General features: G+C 42.9%; 1 protein-coding gene across 1 annotated transcript in view; it reads right to left on the reverse strand.

Annotated features, from left to right (window-relative positions):
* Positions 1 to 12,425: 12,425 nt before the first annotated feature.
* Positions 12,426 to 16,489, reverse strand: part of LOC134511940 (sucrase-isomaltase, intestinal-like) — a 63,207-nt gene continuing 59,143 nt past the window's right edge. Inside the window, exons 22-23 of the mRNA XM_063326785.1 lie at positions 15,400 to 15,558; positions 12,426 to 12,539 (exon numbers count right to left, since the gene is read on the reverse strand). Coding sequence (XP_063182855.1) covers positions 12,480 to 12,539; positions 15,400 to 15,558 — 219 coding nt within the window. The 3' untranslated portion in view covers positions 12,426 to 12,479. The remainder of the gene's footprint in view (positions 12,540 to 15,399; positions 15,559 to 16,489) is intronic.

Below are 16,489 nucleotides of genomic sequence, written 5' to 3' on the forward strand. Positions count from 1 at the left end.
GTTTGCCATCGGCAAGCTGCTCTGCGGTGCCACGAGCAGGCGGAGCAGCCGCTCGGCTCCCTCAGCCGCAGGCCGCTGGCGTGTTGTGCTGGGTTATTGCACGCAGCAGGGCCTGGGATGCTGCAGCTCTTCGGGAAGGTTCGGTGATGCATAGGGATGCAGTAAAGTCACGGATGCAGAGAGTCCCCAAATACCATCTCTTAAAACTCCCTTCAGTCACTCTCTCCTTGGGGTTTCTTCACCAACTATTCCTGCTTCAGCAATTATTTACCATAAATTTGTAGGATTGCCCAAGCTTGTCACCTCCTTATCCCTTTGCCGATTTTAACAGAAATGCTGTCAGTATTGCAAAATACCTTTGAAATTTAAATCTGCGAAGGCCTGTCGCGTTGTCTGTTGTGTCAGCAGCTCCCACTGTCCTGCAGGTGCCCAGAGTGGGGGTGCGTCCTACACCACAGCCTGCTGCTCCCAAGGAAGGTCCACTAGTCTCTCCAGAGCTCAGGCTTACCTGAGCAGAAAAAAAGCCCAGCAGATAATGTGTCCCTGTACTTGTATTCAACACAACAAACAGCAAAAATATCCTTGTAAAATAACGATTCGGATTGTGGTGGTTTTATTCATGTGGAGTGTATATCTGCAAGGAACAGTCCTACTTCCTTGGTTTTCCTACAGCTTCAATTAAATAGTTAAAACATCCCAAGTTTTCCTATTTGTAGGATTCTCTGCAGTACTGAAGCAACGGGGAAAGAGCAAACTGATTAGGCAACATCAGTAAGACCAATCATTTGCCTATTTTTGGCTGGTTGTCAGAGTTAGATTAAGGAACCGGTTATCCTACAGAACATTACGGCTGACCGTTAGTCGGTACCCTGCAGTGGTCTTACAGATGACTAAGCTGAACCAAATAAGTTAGACGGTCACTGCTGTCATACGTACAAAATGCAAATATCTCCCAAATTTGATGCTTAAACTATTAGCCTTGCTCTTCCCTTAGAATCATGGAATGGTTTGGGTTGGAAGGGACCTTAAAGATCATCTAGTTCCCACCCACCTGCCATGGGCAGGGACGCCTCGCGCTGGACCAGGTTGCTCAAAGCCCCATCCAGCCTGGCCTTGGACACTTCCAGGGACGGAACGTAAGAAAAGAGAGATGAGCCTAAAACTAGCGTAATGGTTACGTGCTAGGTTCTCCAAGCCAGGCAAGGTTTGAAGCAGAACTACAGGTTGAATGCGGAAGGGAAGAAAAACTATAAAACTACTACTACTATAAAACTACTACTACAACAGTACTAACAGGAAAACCATAGCCCCTTTTCCTGTCCTATAACCCACCCTCACCCCCTCACAGTCATTGCCTCCCTGTTGTTGTTGACAAAAACTTTACAGTATGAGCACCATAATCTACTTTATCTTTGTGATTGCTTTTTCAGTGTTTTAATTAAGATTATTTTTCTGCAGCACTATGCATTTCATTATGAAAGACAACATATGTAAGACTTAGCAGCTGTGCAAAGCTGGCTTGCCTGGGAAGTTTTAAGGATCAGTGCCTGGGAACTTCTAGGTATCACTTCCTGGGAAGCAAAGGACCATCTCAAGAAGGAGCCCTCCCTCCTACACCCTGCTGGGAATTCATCTAGGGAAAAAAAACATCACAGTGGGATCGGCGATCCGGTTCTAAACTAGTCCCTGATGATCTGAATGACTGCAATTTTGAAGCAGTTGAAACTCCTTGGATGGAAATCCTCTCGCCTACTGTTAGACGTCTACAGAGTAGGTGTGTATGTGGGGCTAGGTGTCAAGGCTCCTGTTGTGATCAGTGAGACCTAGTGAATGCTAGAGATGGGATTCAGGGTGGGATTCACACAGCCAGAAGCAGGATCCTGCCTCAGCGTGGGGTGAGACACTGTGGAGGTGCCACTGCCTGCACTGGCGGCGAGGGGCACCCCACTCATCTCCAGGTCTGGGCTGCAGGTACCTACATTTAAACAGGAGGAATTTCACTCCATAATTTTTTTAATGCCCTGTGTTCAGTAAGACCAGAAGCAGCATAGCACATACCAATAAGCCCATAGCAATTTCTAGTCCTAAATGAGACAAAACAAATAGAATTAAGAAAAGGAACTGTAATAGGTTTGACTTGTAAAACATGTGCAAGCATTGGTTGCATAGGAACTAACACATAAAACTCATTGTGTCAGTGATAGTAACTACGGGGAAGATTAATTTCATACTGTCTCTAAATTAGCATCTTCTGTTTTCTAGAAGTGGAAAAGAAGAAAGCATGAAGAAAGCATTTGCACTTGAAGGGGTGGATTTTAAGATCTACTTATAATAAGATAATTATTGCTTTTTAAAGTTCAGCAGGAGATATACTTATTACACTTAATAATGCCTCTATTAAGAACACAGAGCCAAATAATCAACAGTTGTCCTGCCTCACAAGATTTACAATTAAAGGGTGTGATCTGGAGCAGTAAAAGGAAGAACAGAAAAGAAGACAAAAGTGAGAGATAAACTGCTCTGCTTGGAAACTGAACAGAGCAAAACAAAAGGCTATTAAAGAATATCTGAAGTAAGTTAATAAAATTACTGTTGCCAGTACCTGTAATGCCTATAGTAGAGTGTATTTGCCAAACCTCTGAGTATCATTAAAGCAAAAATTGAAGTCATGTTTAAAAGGATGAGCTTCCTAGAGCAGTATTTCAGTAATTGCTATTTTGACCTCTGCACTTCAAAACAAAATATCGTAGCAGCATTATAGATGTAACATTAGGAATCATGACGGTTGATTCACTGTCCCAGAAAAATCAGCAGTAGCAGGTGAAACTAATAAAGCAGAAAGAGGAGCGCTAGGAGTATTTTAACAGCCTGATGGGAGTGCTGGGTTCACACCATGACTCCAGCAATTAGTCTGAAAGTTTTTCACGTTTCTGTTACAGATGAGGTTTCAGAGGGGAAAAAGGCACAGCACATTCATCCTACAGCTCCTCTCTGGTGTGTAACAACAAAATAAAAAGCCCAAACTTTTCCATAAATATTTTGTCTGATTTCTTTCTGTCCCCCTACCAGTTCTGTTAATCTTTGGGGGAAACTTCAAACAATTTTCAGGCTATTTAGCCCAACTACTGGCCTAAATTTGTCCTTGAAGCCAATATCTACTTTAGAAAGTGCAAGAGGAGAAAACTGCAGAGTGAAAGGCTAAGTGCTGAAGAGCCAACACTTACCCCATACATGGATGATTTACTTCCATATAGCCTGAGTGCTCCTTGATGGTTGGAGTGCGTTGCATGCTGTCCTGGAGAACCTATTCTCGTTTAGCTCATGTGTAAGAAATTCACTTCACATGTTCCCAGACTCAGGTGCGGCAAATGGAGGCAGTCAGGAGGTTCACTTCAACAGCTTGCTCCTCATCCGAACTAAAATGCCAATATAGGGGCACCTTTGTCGTATACATCACCTGCAGAAAAGTCAGTAGGAATTCTGTGCATCACCCAAAATATTAAATTTACCCCTCAGACAATTTGAAATTAAGGATGCATGCAAATATTTTACATAACAGTGGTTTCATAATCTCCTTTTAAATCCTAAATAAAACATCCTGTTACTCTATTTTTATTGCCAGCTTGACATGAACATTTAATGTGCAAGTATATTTTATGCATATATAAATAGCTACTTTTTCAAAACAGGGCTCTAATGTGTAGCTGCAGGTGATTCACTAAGAAAAAAAGAAGTACATAATACACAAAGAAGTATATAAGAAAGTTATAATATAAAAATGGAGCTGTCTGGTAAGTGTACACAAAAGAAGGTTCATCCACACACAGAAAAGCTCTTGAAGACATAAGAGACATCTTCAAATAGTTGCTTCATGGTTTGAAACTCCCCTGAGATGCTGAAAACCAGGAAGCATCTTTTTCAGATAGGCAACCAGACTCTTGGCATCTCCCAAGATGTTTTTACTTCCATCGCTTTTTAGCTACGTGTTCATTCCAGACATTGTAATTTGGAGTTTCTCAAACGCCTTCTCCTTTTCTAACCTCTAAACCTCTATGATCACATGAAACAGACTAGGAAATAATGAAATGCTGTGTAGTTTTTGCACTATATTATTTTCTTTTATGTATTACTAAAAAAAAGTGTTTCTTCTGTGCCATAAAGTACATTACCACCAGCTGCTTGATCTAAAACCACATCAGTATTAAGGAAGTGTTCTTTTGTCTTTGACAACTTGGCAATGGCTTGTAACAGTTTTTCCTTCAGATTTTGCCCATGGAATGAAAAAGAGAGGAACATTGCTTGTATCTTCAAAATTATTGTGTAAAGTTTTATATAAGTGTACATAAGCATATATATAGATCCAGAAATTGCCATGCTTTTTATCTCAGCTTTCACAGATTTATTCTCCAGAAAGCATAATCAGGTGGTGAAAAAAAAATGATCAACAGCTTTTCAAAGCGCGGAGAACAGTGTTGCTTTCCTTTTTGCTTCCTCTGAATTTCTATTGAAATGTCTATATTTTATCTGGGTTTAAAAATTATTAAACCAGAAGTTTAGAGACATTTTATGGATGGTTGGGACACTATTGTGATAACACAGTCTACCAAACAAGTATTACAAATCTGTGATCTGGACTCTTGATATAGAGGGAAAATACCCCAAAATGGTGTTATTACTGCTTGGAGAAGGCAGCAGGACCAACATTTAAAGGAAGAGGCTCAGATGGCCCTAGAGCAGGAAACCATGGCAGGACTGAGGAACTTCCTTATCCACCATCACCTATGGATGAAGACAGGATCTGGAGAAGGCAGCTAGCAACTGAAAGGACATTTCTCATGACAGTTTTGGTATTGGTTATTCAGAGATCACAGATGTCCCGCTTGGCAGACGCAACGTAGTCTAGTCACTCCTGAAGATTAAAGGTCAACTAGGACCTCTATCTGGAGGCACACCAGGAGTAAAAGTAGGGCCAAAGAAGAGAAGGGGTAAAATACTGAGCAGCCTTCCTGATGTGAGCAACCTCACAGGTGTGAGTTTCAGCAGTATCCCAGAACACCCAGCTCTGCAGTCTTTGCAATCCTTGTTTGATCACTAGGTATAACATAAATGAGAAGTAGGTTGTATTTCACAGCACTTTTCCATCTAAGAGTGAGGTCCTTCATGCATCAAATAATCCCTGGGTCTGCAGGAGTTTGTAGAAGGTCAGCAGCACGTTTAATTTCTGCGCATCCTCATTATCCCCCCTACATATATGTGTGTTTATATGGGGGAGAGAGAGGGAAAAGGAGTGAGGAAGCAGAGTAGTCCTCCTGAGCAAGGTCATGAGAACATTTTATTGCATCCCACAAGTGCTAGGCTCTGGTCACATACCAGAAATGGAGGTAGGGCTGTTAGTGAGTGCTCAGGAAGCACAGGTGAAGCAGCGTGAACCAAGAGTGGAGAGAGCAGAAAAACTTCCTCAGCAGGAAACTGGGTTGCTCTGAGCCAATGGATCTACAATACCTTTTCTTTAAAAACAGCACCCCAAAACAGTTTTGGTAAACCCTTGAAGGTCCGTTATGTTTGAGCACGAGCTACAACTGCAACAATCTCCTGAACAAAGTTCAACGAACAGAGAAGACTCACCCACAACTCTCATTACTTTAGGATCGTTTCCACTTGTGTCTTTCTCTGTGGTGTAACTCTCCAACAAGCTTCAGAGATCGTCTAGTTGCTACAAGGTCTACATAATCCCTTCTGGGTCACTAGGAAAAGCCTCCCCATCTGTCTCAGGCCTGGAACTGCTCAGAATAGCTCCCGGGCTTTGCTCCTGCTAGCCGTGTCCCTCTCCCTCCCTCTCTCCCTCCCTCCCTCTCAGGACTTCTCCAGCTGACTGTGTTGCGCTCAGGGAAGAGCACTTTCCTCCCCTCCTTTGTGACTTTCACCGTGCCCTGAATGCAGCAGCCAGGACAGTGCACCGGAGCGTCTGGGGACCTCCAGCCTTGCTATTTGGAACTGTGGTGTCTCTCTAAAATTCGTGGGACTTGCTCAGTCTATTGAGTGACTGCAAACAGGAGAGGACACCAGAATACTCTGCTACACATTTCTTTTCTTTGAGATGCTTATAGGGCGGCTCCTCAGTGGACATGGGGCAGCGGCTGCCAGAGCTGGGGCATGACCTGGGAGCGTTGCTAGGGCAGCATTAGATAGGCAGCATTCTGCATCTGTGCACGTTTTAATCCCAGTAGTTTGTTAGTCCCTAAAGAGGGACCCCAATTTTGTCAGCACATCCTCTGGCATCTCCATTTCCCCCTTGTGACGGAAATGCTCCCTGCAAGAGAAAGCCCCGGGAGTCTCCTTCTCTCTGAGCCCATCTTGCCTTCATTTCATAATCCTCCATGGCAGCATTTTATGCATTTGCAGTGAGCACAGTGACAGGTCTCCCAGCAGAAGGACACAAAGATGATCAGAGGGCTGGAGCACCTCTGCTATAAGGACAGGCTGAGAGAGTTGGGGTTGTTCAGCCTGGAGAAGAGAAGGCTCCGGGGAGACCTTATAGCTGCCTTCCAGTACCTGAAGGGGGCCTACAGGAAAGATGGGGAGGGACTCTTTGTCAGGGAGTGTAGTGATAGGATGAGGAGTAACGGTTTTAAACTGAAAAAGCGTAGATTTAGATTGGATATCAGGAAGAAATTCTTTACTGTGAGGGTGGTGAGACACTGGAACAGGTTGCCCAGAGAAGCTGTGGATGCCCCATCCCTGGAAGTGTTCAAGGCCAGGCTGGATGGGGCTTTGGGTAACCTGGTCTAGTGGGAGGTGTCCCTGCCCAGGGCAGGGGGTTGGAACTAGGTGATCTTTAAGGTCCCTTCCAACCCAAACCATTCTGTGATTCTATGATTCTACATGCCGTTGCTGGGGCTCCAGCCACCTGCACCCACGGATCTGGGAGCAGGGAAGCCCAGGAGCCACTTCACAGCCCAGGGCAGGGATCCTGGTGGAACCCTGTGCTCGGGGGCATCCCAGGGAGGTTGCATTCTCACTTGCATCGTGGTGCTGAGCATTGACGTCTGACTGTTCCTACATCCACCCCCGGTCACCTTACCCCAAACCCAGGGGTAACAGACGTGCCCGGGTATCACCTCACCTTTCTGTGTCATAGCAGCGGCCGAGGGGTTTTTGCAAACCTGTCCCTGGGCAAGGGGTGAGGGCCAGGAATGGGGTCACTGCTCCGCACAGCCAGGCAGCAACTCTGCCGTGGGGCTGTCTCGTCCTCTACTTCATGTTCGTCATGGACACAGTGATATTTTTCTTCTTTGTTCTAGACACGTTGGCAACCTGAGCGGCAAATAGGGCCTGCATGAGAATGGCAACAACTTGCTTTAACTTTCAAGGAGACTCCAGTTACACCTGGTGGCAGGAAAAAGTAATTGCCAGAACCTTCACAAAAAGTTAAACATCCAAAATATATTACATATCAAAGGTTACCAAAAAGACGATTATATCAATGACATTTTATGATCTTAGTAATTATGAGGAGACCTTCAAAAGCACTGACTTGTCACAGGAATCTGTTTTGCAAGAAACCTACAAAACACCCCTTTCATTATTCATAATTGCAAACCCAAGAGAGACCGCTGTGATCAGTTGGTATGACACAGGCTAAGGATACAGTTCCAAAAAATTCCTGAATTATTGAGCAAGAGCATTTCTTTCAAAAAAGATTCACTTCTCATTTAAAAATTTCCACTACAGGAGAATTCACCACAGCTCTTGACAAGCTGCTCCTACAGTTAAAATATCAGCCTTTGCATTTGTCTAGTTTCATTAACAGCCACTGAATCTTACCTTTGCAAGTTTAAAGAGCTTCTGCCACCGTATTTCTGCTCCTATAGTTACACTGGGACTCTCATGGCACTGAGCCTTCTCTTGGCCATTAGGCACAGGTTGAGCTCCTTGGTGCTCTCACTGGAAGATGCATTTTACTAGTTCTTCAGACATTTTTGTGGCTTTTCTTTGTAGCAAGCTTATTTTTTCAGTATATTCCACAAATTTCTGACACCAGAGTGTTCCAGCAAGATGGTAGCAGTATAACACAGCTGAATTATAACACCTCTGCCTTTACTTGTCTGTATATCAGAAGTTGCTCTACCTCCTTTTTGACTGAACCTTTCGTTGGGAACTCATTCTCAGGCGGTCATCCAACAAGACCCCAAATTTCCTCCAGTGTCTCTTTGCTCTAGCAGTGGCCCATCTTCTTTTGTCCATTCTTTGTTCCAAGACATACAGTAAGGCATCTGGCCATATCAAAATATCGGGTTTTGTGTCCACCTTACTGAGCACAGCAGAGCCCTCTGTGTATGTTCCCTTCATTTAATTTGTGCTACTTCTCTCGGTGTAACTAATTTGGGCTACCACCGTCTTTTCATGTTACACAAAATCAGCATGAAACTTTCGCAAGAATGGGCAGCAGGATCCTTTGAGATTAAACCTAAAATCACCCATTTGAGGTGAAAAAAAATCGAAGTGTACACGGAGTAGCATGGAGAATGTTCACTTTTTCTTTCTCTGCAGAAGTGAAGCTTAATGGCATATTCTTAGTGGTCAGTGGGCATTGGCTGGTGATTTTCTGTGTTCCCTTTATGGCTTTGTAAGGCAGGAGCCTAGAATTAACAGGGTTTTGAAATGCAAAGTAAGATTTTTCTCTTTACATTTCAACTCCTTCAGGTTCTGTAGGACTCAGCTGGTGAGTTTTATGGCTAACAAAAGCAGGCTGCAGCCAGCAGCTAACTACGGACGCTTTTAAATCCCAGCCTGAGAAGTTCTCTCTCCACTGAAGATCTGTATCTGTAATAAATTTAATCCACTCCAACATTTGGGAAATTTCATGTTTAATCTAATCTAATCTAATCTTAAAAGACAGTAAAATATTTGGCTGTGGATTCTTGGAGCCAGCTCATATCACTTGTAACACGTGTTCCGTATTTTTCACTGAAGTCTTTATCCATTTCTCAAAAACAAAAAAAGAAAGAAATTGTTGGGATGGGAAAGAACAAGCAGTGTAACGAGAACTTCAAAAAAGTGTAAAAGATCTAAAATTACACCTGCAGCTCCATACTCAGAGAGGATAAATAGCCAGATACACACGCGCGCGCACACAAACTCCATTTTTCTTTGATGTCCCTAATACAAATGATGTCCAAGAGCTGCTGTGCTTACTTTTACGAAATAAACATGTGAAATCAGAGCCCAAGGCAGATGTATTACTGACTAGTGATTTCCTATTGTGTTCACTGAAGCTACAAGGAGCAAGATAACAAGAAAGGAATAAAATCCAGGTTGTAATACAAGCCTGAACAGCATATTGATGCCGGTAGGAGTGTATTTTTCTGCACTTCTTTTATTTAAATATATATGAAATTGCTAGGTTAGTCACTGATTTCACAGAAAAGCAGTGAGCACTGGCTGGGTCCACGTGGTTATCCGAGCCAAGGGCTCTTGATGGAGGTGACATCCCCCCTGCTCTCCAGCCATATCCATGCTCCAACTTCCACACCAGTCTCCTCTTTCAGCATTTGTCATCAAATTTACCACCTCCCCTCTCATCTCCCACTCCCACTTTTACCCACCCTGTAAGGCAGATCAGAGACAAACCCTCTGCACTGAAAAAATCCAGCCCTCCCCCCAAAACAAACCAAAACATCACGTCCCCCCGCTCCCAGCCAGGATGTTCACAAATTTGTTTTCTCTGACCCAGTGCTCAGATTTCCCTCTCTCTTTGCTCTTTTGCCATGATGAGGAGCTAACATCCTCACTCTTGGGGGAACTCTGAGAGCAGGTACCTCTTTGATGCCATCTCTGCAAAGACCACGTGGGAGAGGTTGGATTCTGCACAAGACTGCTCTGCTTTAGTTGTCCTCACCCGTCCCACGTTGTCAAGCCAAGAGGTTTCTCTGGTTATATCTGCAACATGCAGGGGGTGAGCAGCCACAAGGCCCACACAGGGAGCACGAGAGGATGACTGGCAGGGTGGCTGAGCCCCAAGACAACGTGTGAGAAACCAGTGGCAGCAGGGACAGCATCTCCTGTGCCAGCTGGAGCCTCCAGAGAAAGGCAAGAAAGCTGGTGAGGGGTCTAGAGAACAAGTCTTATGAGGAGCAGCTGAGGGAGCTGGGATTGTTTAGTCTGGAGAAAAGGAGATTGGTGGTTGGATTTGATGATCTGAAAGGTCACTTCCAACCTATACAATTCTATGATTCTATGCTATTATTCCAGCTTGTTTGGCCCCACTCTGAGCTCTCTGGTGCAGAGCTGTGACACACACTACAGGCACGTCCTCTAGGTCTCTGTTCTTCCTCAGATTTATGCAGCAAGTGCCGCTCTTTCTGGCTGCCTGCCTCTGGTGTCTGCTCTGACAGAGGTTCGCCTGCTTTCCTCTCTCTGAAACACACACAGCTCCCACAAACCGTGCTGGCACCCTTCCTTTACACAAGGCCCTTACTCTGCCCAGTCCACAGACTCAGAGGGGCACACTTTTAGGTGTTTATTTCATCAAGGAGTCTAGTTATGGGCTGTATTCTTAAGCAAGCAATATGGTTGTCTCACCCGTCACCTTAGATCGGCTTTTGCCCCACTGCCCATATTCTGCTCTTCCTCAGCCCTTTCTCACCTTCTTCAGATTTTTGTCGTAACTTCTCTAGCTTCTTCCCACAGAAGAGCAGGTGAGCAAGTTGCTTTCCCTGCACTGTGCAGAGCAGACATGTTTCACAGCAGACCTTGCTGCAGCCAGCAAAGGCTCTGGAGAGACCCAGGCCTTAATGTTTCTCCACAAGACTCAGCTTGCTTTGAGAAAGCAGCTTTTAGCAGCCAGACAGAACTGCATTGGTCTTCGTGCAGCTGACATAAACTGGAGGTGTTTATACTGCTGCCTTGTGTGTCCTGGCTAATTCAGAAGAAATGCGATCACGTGAAAACACCTGGATGAACTCCGAGTCCTTGGGTGGCCTAGAACCGATCGTTGTGAAAACCAGACATTCTTGTTAAAACGTGCAGCACTTGCACTCGTGTCTGTATGTCAGCAGCAGTTTCTCAAGGAGAAGTAGTGTTGGGGATCTTTTTGCAAGAGTAGTCTGCAGCTGAGACCTTTCCCTGCAGAGTTTAGGAAGCAGAATTCATCTGCTGGGAACTGACACGGCATTTCTGCCATGAGAAAGATTTTCTGTACATTTTTGTGGGAGACGTGTACGTGGTGGGAGACAGGAACAGGAAGAGTCACAAACACCTTGAGGAGCTTGAGATGAAGCTTAACACTGCCTGCAACGTTCTGGGGCGAGCTTCACTGCTGGAGAAGGGAGAGCAGGTACTAGCAGCCTAAACCGGACCACAGTCCCTTCCCAGCCTCCTTGCTGGAGTATCTGTTCACTATTGAAGCTCTTATGGTTGCGAACAGTGACTCAAGTTTCTCATGAGTATACATCAGCAAAAGTAAAAAGAGCTGTCTAGCTTGGAGTTAAAAGTTTGTGAACAGCTGAGTTTGTGAAGCTCTGCCCCTGCCGTGATGTCGGTCCCCACCACATGTCAGAAGTCATGGTGTACATTTAGGGGCACCAACCATTCACCGCAGTAAGGGCTGCTTAACACTGGGAACATTCTCCAGAGAGAAACAAATTCTTGAAAGAAATCCCCCAAGTTTTCAACAAATCCCCTCTATGATCACTGGATCCCAAGACATACCTGGGCTGTGCTAATTACAGTGCATGAACACAGGAAAAAGCAAGTGGTCGCTGCAGTTGCAGATTTTGTAGTCTGGGTCTATTGGCTGATTTATACCAGCTGGTCATATAATATTCCATATAGTACTGTATTAATATTTATTATATTGTATATGATATGTACTACATATTGTATTGATGGCTGATTACGTATTATATTATTAAAATAAAAGTTGCTCCTTAGAGCCATTTCCATAAGCTGGAGCTTCTTACAGTCTTGGGAGATCATTCTGCGGCTAGAGATAGCTGAAGTACAATGATCTAGGTATCTCCAACCTTTGATTAGCTGGGTTACCCAAGCATTCTCTTGACAAATGACAATCCCTCCCACAGGTCAGGGCTATGTAAGTTAAGCTGATGGTCCGGCTGTTCCTTTTTCTTTTTTTTTTGCCACCATAGGTTTGAAAAAAAAAACCCAGTGTATGCTGTCCAGAATATGGTCCCAGCAAGAACAATTCCAAACACTATCTCCATCTGAGGTGAGAGAGAGCTTACAGGAAGATTTCTTCCATGCTATTTTGAACACACACCAGTTTATGGTAATACTCATTAACTACTATTGAAAATTTTATTTGAAGAATACTGAGTTACAAATACCGCATAGGAAATGAACAGTCATCACGTACATAAGCAATGTTTTAATGGCTAAATGCTTTTTCTACCTTAAAATCAAAGTAAGATCAATATCTGAGAGCCAAGGGTCCTAAATTATGTCAGTGTTTTCTGACCATTCTAGTAAATCTTAATGTTGAGTTCCTGAGTAAGTGGGGCAGAAATCCATAAAGTGAGTTTCTGTGGAAAAAAAAAAAAAAGACAAAACATTAATGAACCACATTAATTAACTTTATGTTAACTTAAGAAAGACCAGCTCAAAACAGAGAACAAGAAGGGAAACTTGAGCTTAGACCTTCATGATTCCCTTAACCTCATCTGGTAGGCAGGACTGACTTGGTGGCAGCATGCATCTTTCTACCGCTGTATCCAATTTGACATCCCTTTTAGAAATTCAGGAACAGTTTAAAACTAATTAAGAACATGAATTAAATATGAAATTATAAATACAATACATGTCCTGCTCTGTCTCTGTTCAATGTTAAATTTGATGTATTTTATGCTGCTTGCATAATTTCCATTTTCAGTACTTCACCAGTTTTATCTTTAGGTTTCAGAATTAATAATCTCTTAAAATGCGTAATACCCATTCACACCTCTTAGCTATTTCTTTGCCCACCCACAAATTCATGTTAACATCACTCTAACAGCCTATGCTTAGATCACTTTTTCAAAGTATGTAATGTTTTCGTCTTTCATCAGAAACAGTTCCCTGCCACTACTTGGTAAACAGGCATTCCACTTCTTGAAGAATTTGCCTTTTATTCAAATACAGGGCCAGATCCAGACAAAAATACTACAGCCCCATCCAAACACAAACCCAAAAGCGCCAGGCAACCAGAAGGGCTGCTCCAGACTGCACTACTGTACGGACATTGGGAAGTAAGGACACTGGGAACCTCCCCGCACTTCCCAGCAGAGGATGCAAGTGGAGGAAAAAGGAGAACCTTCCTACGCCCAGGTCATTTTGTTGCCTGGTCAACAGAAGCGCTCGTCCAGCATCCGCACTGCAGTTTCAATACAGTCCCTGTGGCTCTTAGGCTACGATACTCCGGGGCAAAAAAATAGATGAGAGACTCCTAATAATAGGAAGATTCTGCGATATTACAAATGTCAGATTAGGGCACCGCTGCATGAATCAGAGGGGAAAAAAAGTGGCTTATTACTAAGCAAACTGCTTCTATTTATATACAAATAACTATGGCTCAATTATGCACTTAAGCACTGCTTTTAGGCAAATTTGCCTTCTGTAAAGCAAAAGCGATATGGTAGAAGTTACTTTCTGCTACGTCCCTTCAAACAGTACAGTCTGTGTGCTTGTTAAACTATTGTACAGTATGTAATCTCATTAAGCCTGTGAGAAAGTGGCAAATTTGCCCTTTGGATTTTGTTATTTTTTAATTACATGGATTGTAGACTTTCAAGTTCTAAACCCAAGCTGCTAGTACTTTTTTTTTTTTTTTGATAGAGAGTCAAACATGAGAGGATTCTAGGTAATGGCATTACAACATCTGTATTGGGATGGTGGGAGCGGTTGGACTGAATCTCTTAGAATTGTGAGAGGAATATATTTAGCTGGTTTAAATAATATAATTTTTGTGCCGTTTTGTACCTTCCCTACTATGGCAGCTTCATGTTTTTTCCTCCGTTATTTGAAGTAGTTCTTAATTCACTGAGATCACCTTTTGCACTTAAATGAAATTTTAAATGATACTTTTGTGACAAGCTTTTAAGTCTGTCTTAATCATCTTTTTATGTGATGCTGGTAGTAAGCAGTTATCTCTTGGATTTCTGTGATTGGTGCCTTCAAGCACATCTCAATGGAGTGTTTTCTTTACCCTGCCACATTTATGTTGCTTTCAGCTTGCTTAGAGGCTGTTAAACAATTTCTTCCCTTGAGGCAATACTGATTACACTTATTTACGACATCATCTCTGAAAGTGAGTTTTTTACGATTCTCCAAGGCAGAAATTTATTCTCAGCAATTTTCTTCCTTTACAGATTCTGTCAATAAAATAAATGTTAGAACCAGGTGCGTATAATGGGGATCACACTTTGCTTACAAATAAACTTAAATCATTTAGCCAAGTGGGTAGAGTAACATGAGATGTGACACCAATTGCTTGTTGCCTCAGCTACCTTTGATTGAACGATGAGTTAGTGGCATCTTATAGTGTTAGCACTGGGAGTTCCCTAGATGCAAACCAGTGCTGAGACGCGAGTACCGCATCTCATACAAAGTGTGCAAGACCCACTTCAGCCTGGTGGCTGGTGACAGATATGGGACAAGTGACCAGAGCAAAGGAATTTTACTCAGTGTTGCTCCTTTTGTCTGTTCTCCTGCGGAAAAGGATATTGGGACCACAGAGGCTGTTGCAGCTGTTTATTAAGGACGTCTGTCCCCTCTGGGGCATCTCCTTGTTGGTGCTAGAGGAGCACTGCACAATCGAGTCATGCATTTTGATCTGCGACACTGAGGCTGGACACTTTAAGATGCTGCAACTGTAGCTGTTGTCTCACTGTAGTGATAGTTTCCTTAGGAACACAATAGTAGAGCAGAGATTTGCCCTGCCCTCGTCTGAAGTCAGGGAGACGCTCATTAGAGCCAGCTATACTGTAATCATTTGTGGCCACTAAGTAATTGTGAGAAAAGATCTCCACCACTTCTTTTCAGCAGCTGATAAATAACTTTGACAAGTTTTCTCATTTTAGCAGAGTGATAATAATGCCTGTAAAACTGCTAACTTTTCTCCCAGTTTGTGGAGCTCTATCTTCTTTTCATTATTTCATTAGTTTAAAAACTTGTATAACTGGCAGACGTTAAGTAAAAGACAGCGTATGTGTAATAGCAAAGATTAAAGTTTCCTAAAAAAGCTCTTGCTTTTGTTTTTTTTTTTTTCCCCCCTGTAAAACTCAGTCTGTTGTATTAATAATTGGTGTCTGGTTATACTTGGAAACGTAAACGGATGTGGATGAGAAACTCTTCATTGACTATCCCCTTTTCCTAAGGTTTTTCATAGCTGCTCAGTGCAGCTCTTACCCCGTTCAGCTCATAAGAGAAAGCATCTCCACGGATGGCTCTTCCATTCAGAGCAACAGCATGAGGTCTCAGACTCAGGCCAAGAACCGTAATTTTGTTGTACTTCAGGGTGTCAGCTCCTCGGTAGCCATTTTTAAGAATTTCTGTCTTCAGGTTTCCCTGGAAAAAGCCACAGAAAAAATTTTAGGACCACGACAACTCTTTAGAGGTGACATACTGCATACTGTTACTGTTATGGTCTCATCTTTGTCAGTGAACATACAGAATGTCTTCCAATGTAGACATTAAAGTCTGAGATCATAAAGGAAAAACAACAGTCACATTAATTTTCACATAAGAAAGGTTTCATGTATGATTATAAACTAACACAGACACAGCATTCATTTGGAATCCTCTTGGGCATGTTTTTTCTACTTGTAATCAATGCAAATTTGGTTCTTGTACCTATTTACAGGGTACAGTGGCATATGCAAAGCCAAAATCCAGATTCGGAGATTCAATTAGTGACCTTAAGGCAGATTTAATTAACATCCAAAACTAACTGCTTTAAACCATTAGCATCTTCCACAAACATCAGCTGCTAGATATTTTGCCCCTATTTTAGGTTCCACATCTCCACAGCTCTTGCTAGAAATCTCTGTTATATATGTCCCAGCTTTAAGGACACTGAAGGAACACCACATGTTCACAGAGCTTTCTTAGTTGTACTTCTTATTTACTGTATATTCTGTATTTGGGGATGTACCAAGAGGACATACAAAGTCATTAAGCAAATTCATTTGGATCACCAGTGACAGTAATTTCCCATACAAGCAATGAAGAGGAATCATTGCATTTGTTATGTGATCAAAGTTGTTAAGGAAATAAAGATGAATTACACTGCTCGGGAAATGATGAATCGCTATGCAATCATGACTTTTTAAAAATACGCCAAGGAGAAACCCATGATGGAAACTTTTGCATAGATTAGCTTATGCTATTTCAATGGTGCATGGTAGGAGGGGAGCAGAAGCTAGATCACAGTATTTGTAAGTTAGGGTTGTGCTTAGACTTTTTATTTCAGGCATCCGCACTAAAAATAAGTGCTAAT

This window comes from Chroicocephalus ridibundus, chromosome 1 (assembly GCF_963924245.1).
Source record: "Chroicocephalus ridibundus chromosome 1, bChrRid1.1, whole genome shotgun sequence".
Classification (NCBI taxonomy): domain Eukaryota; kingdom Metazoa; phylum Chordata; class Aves; order Charadriiformes; family Laridae; genus Chroicocephalus; species Chroicocephalus ridibundus.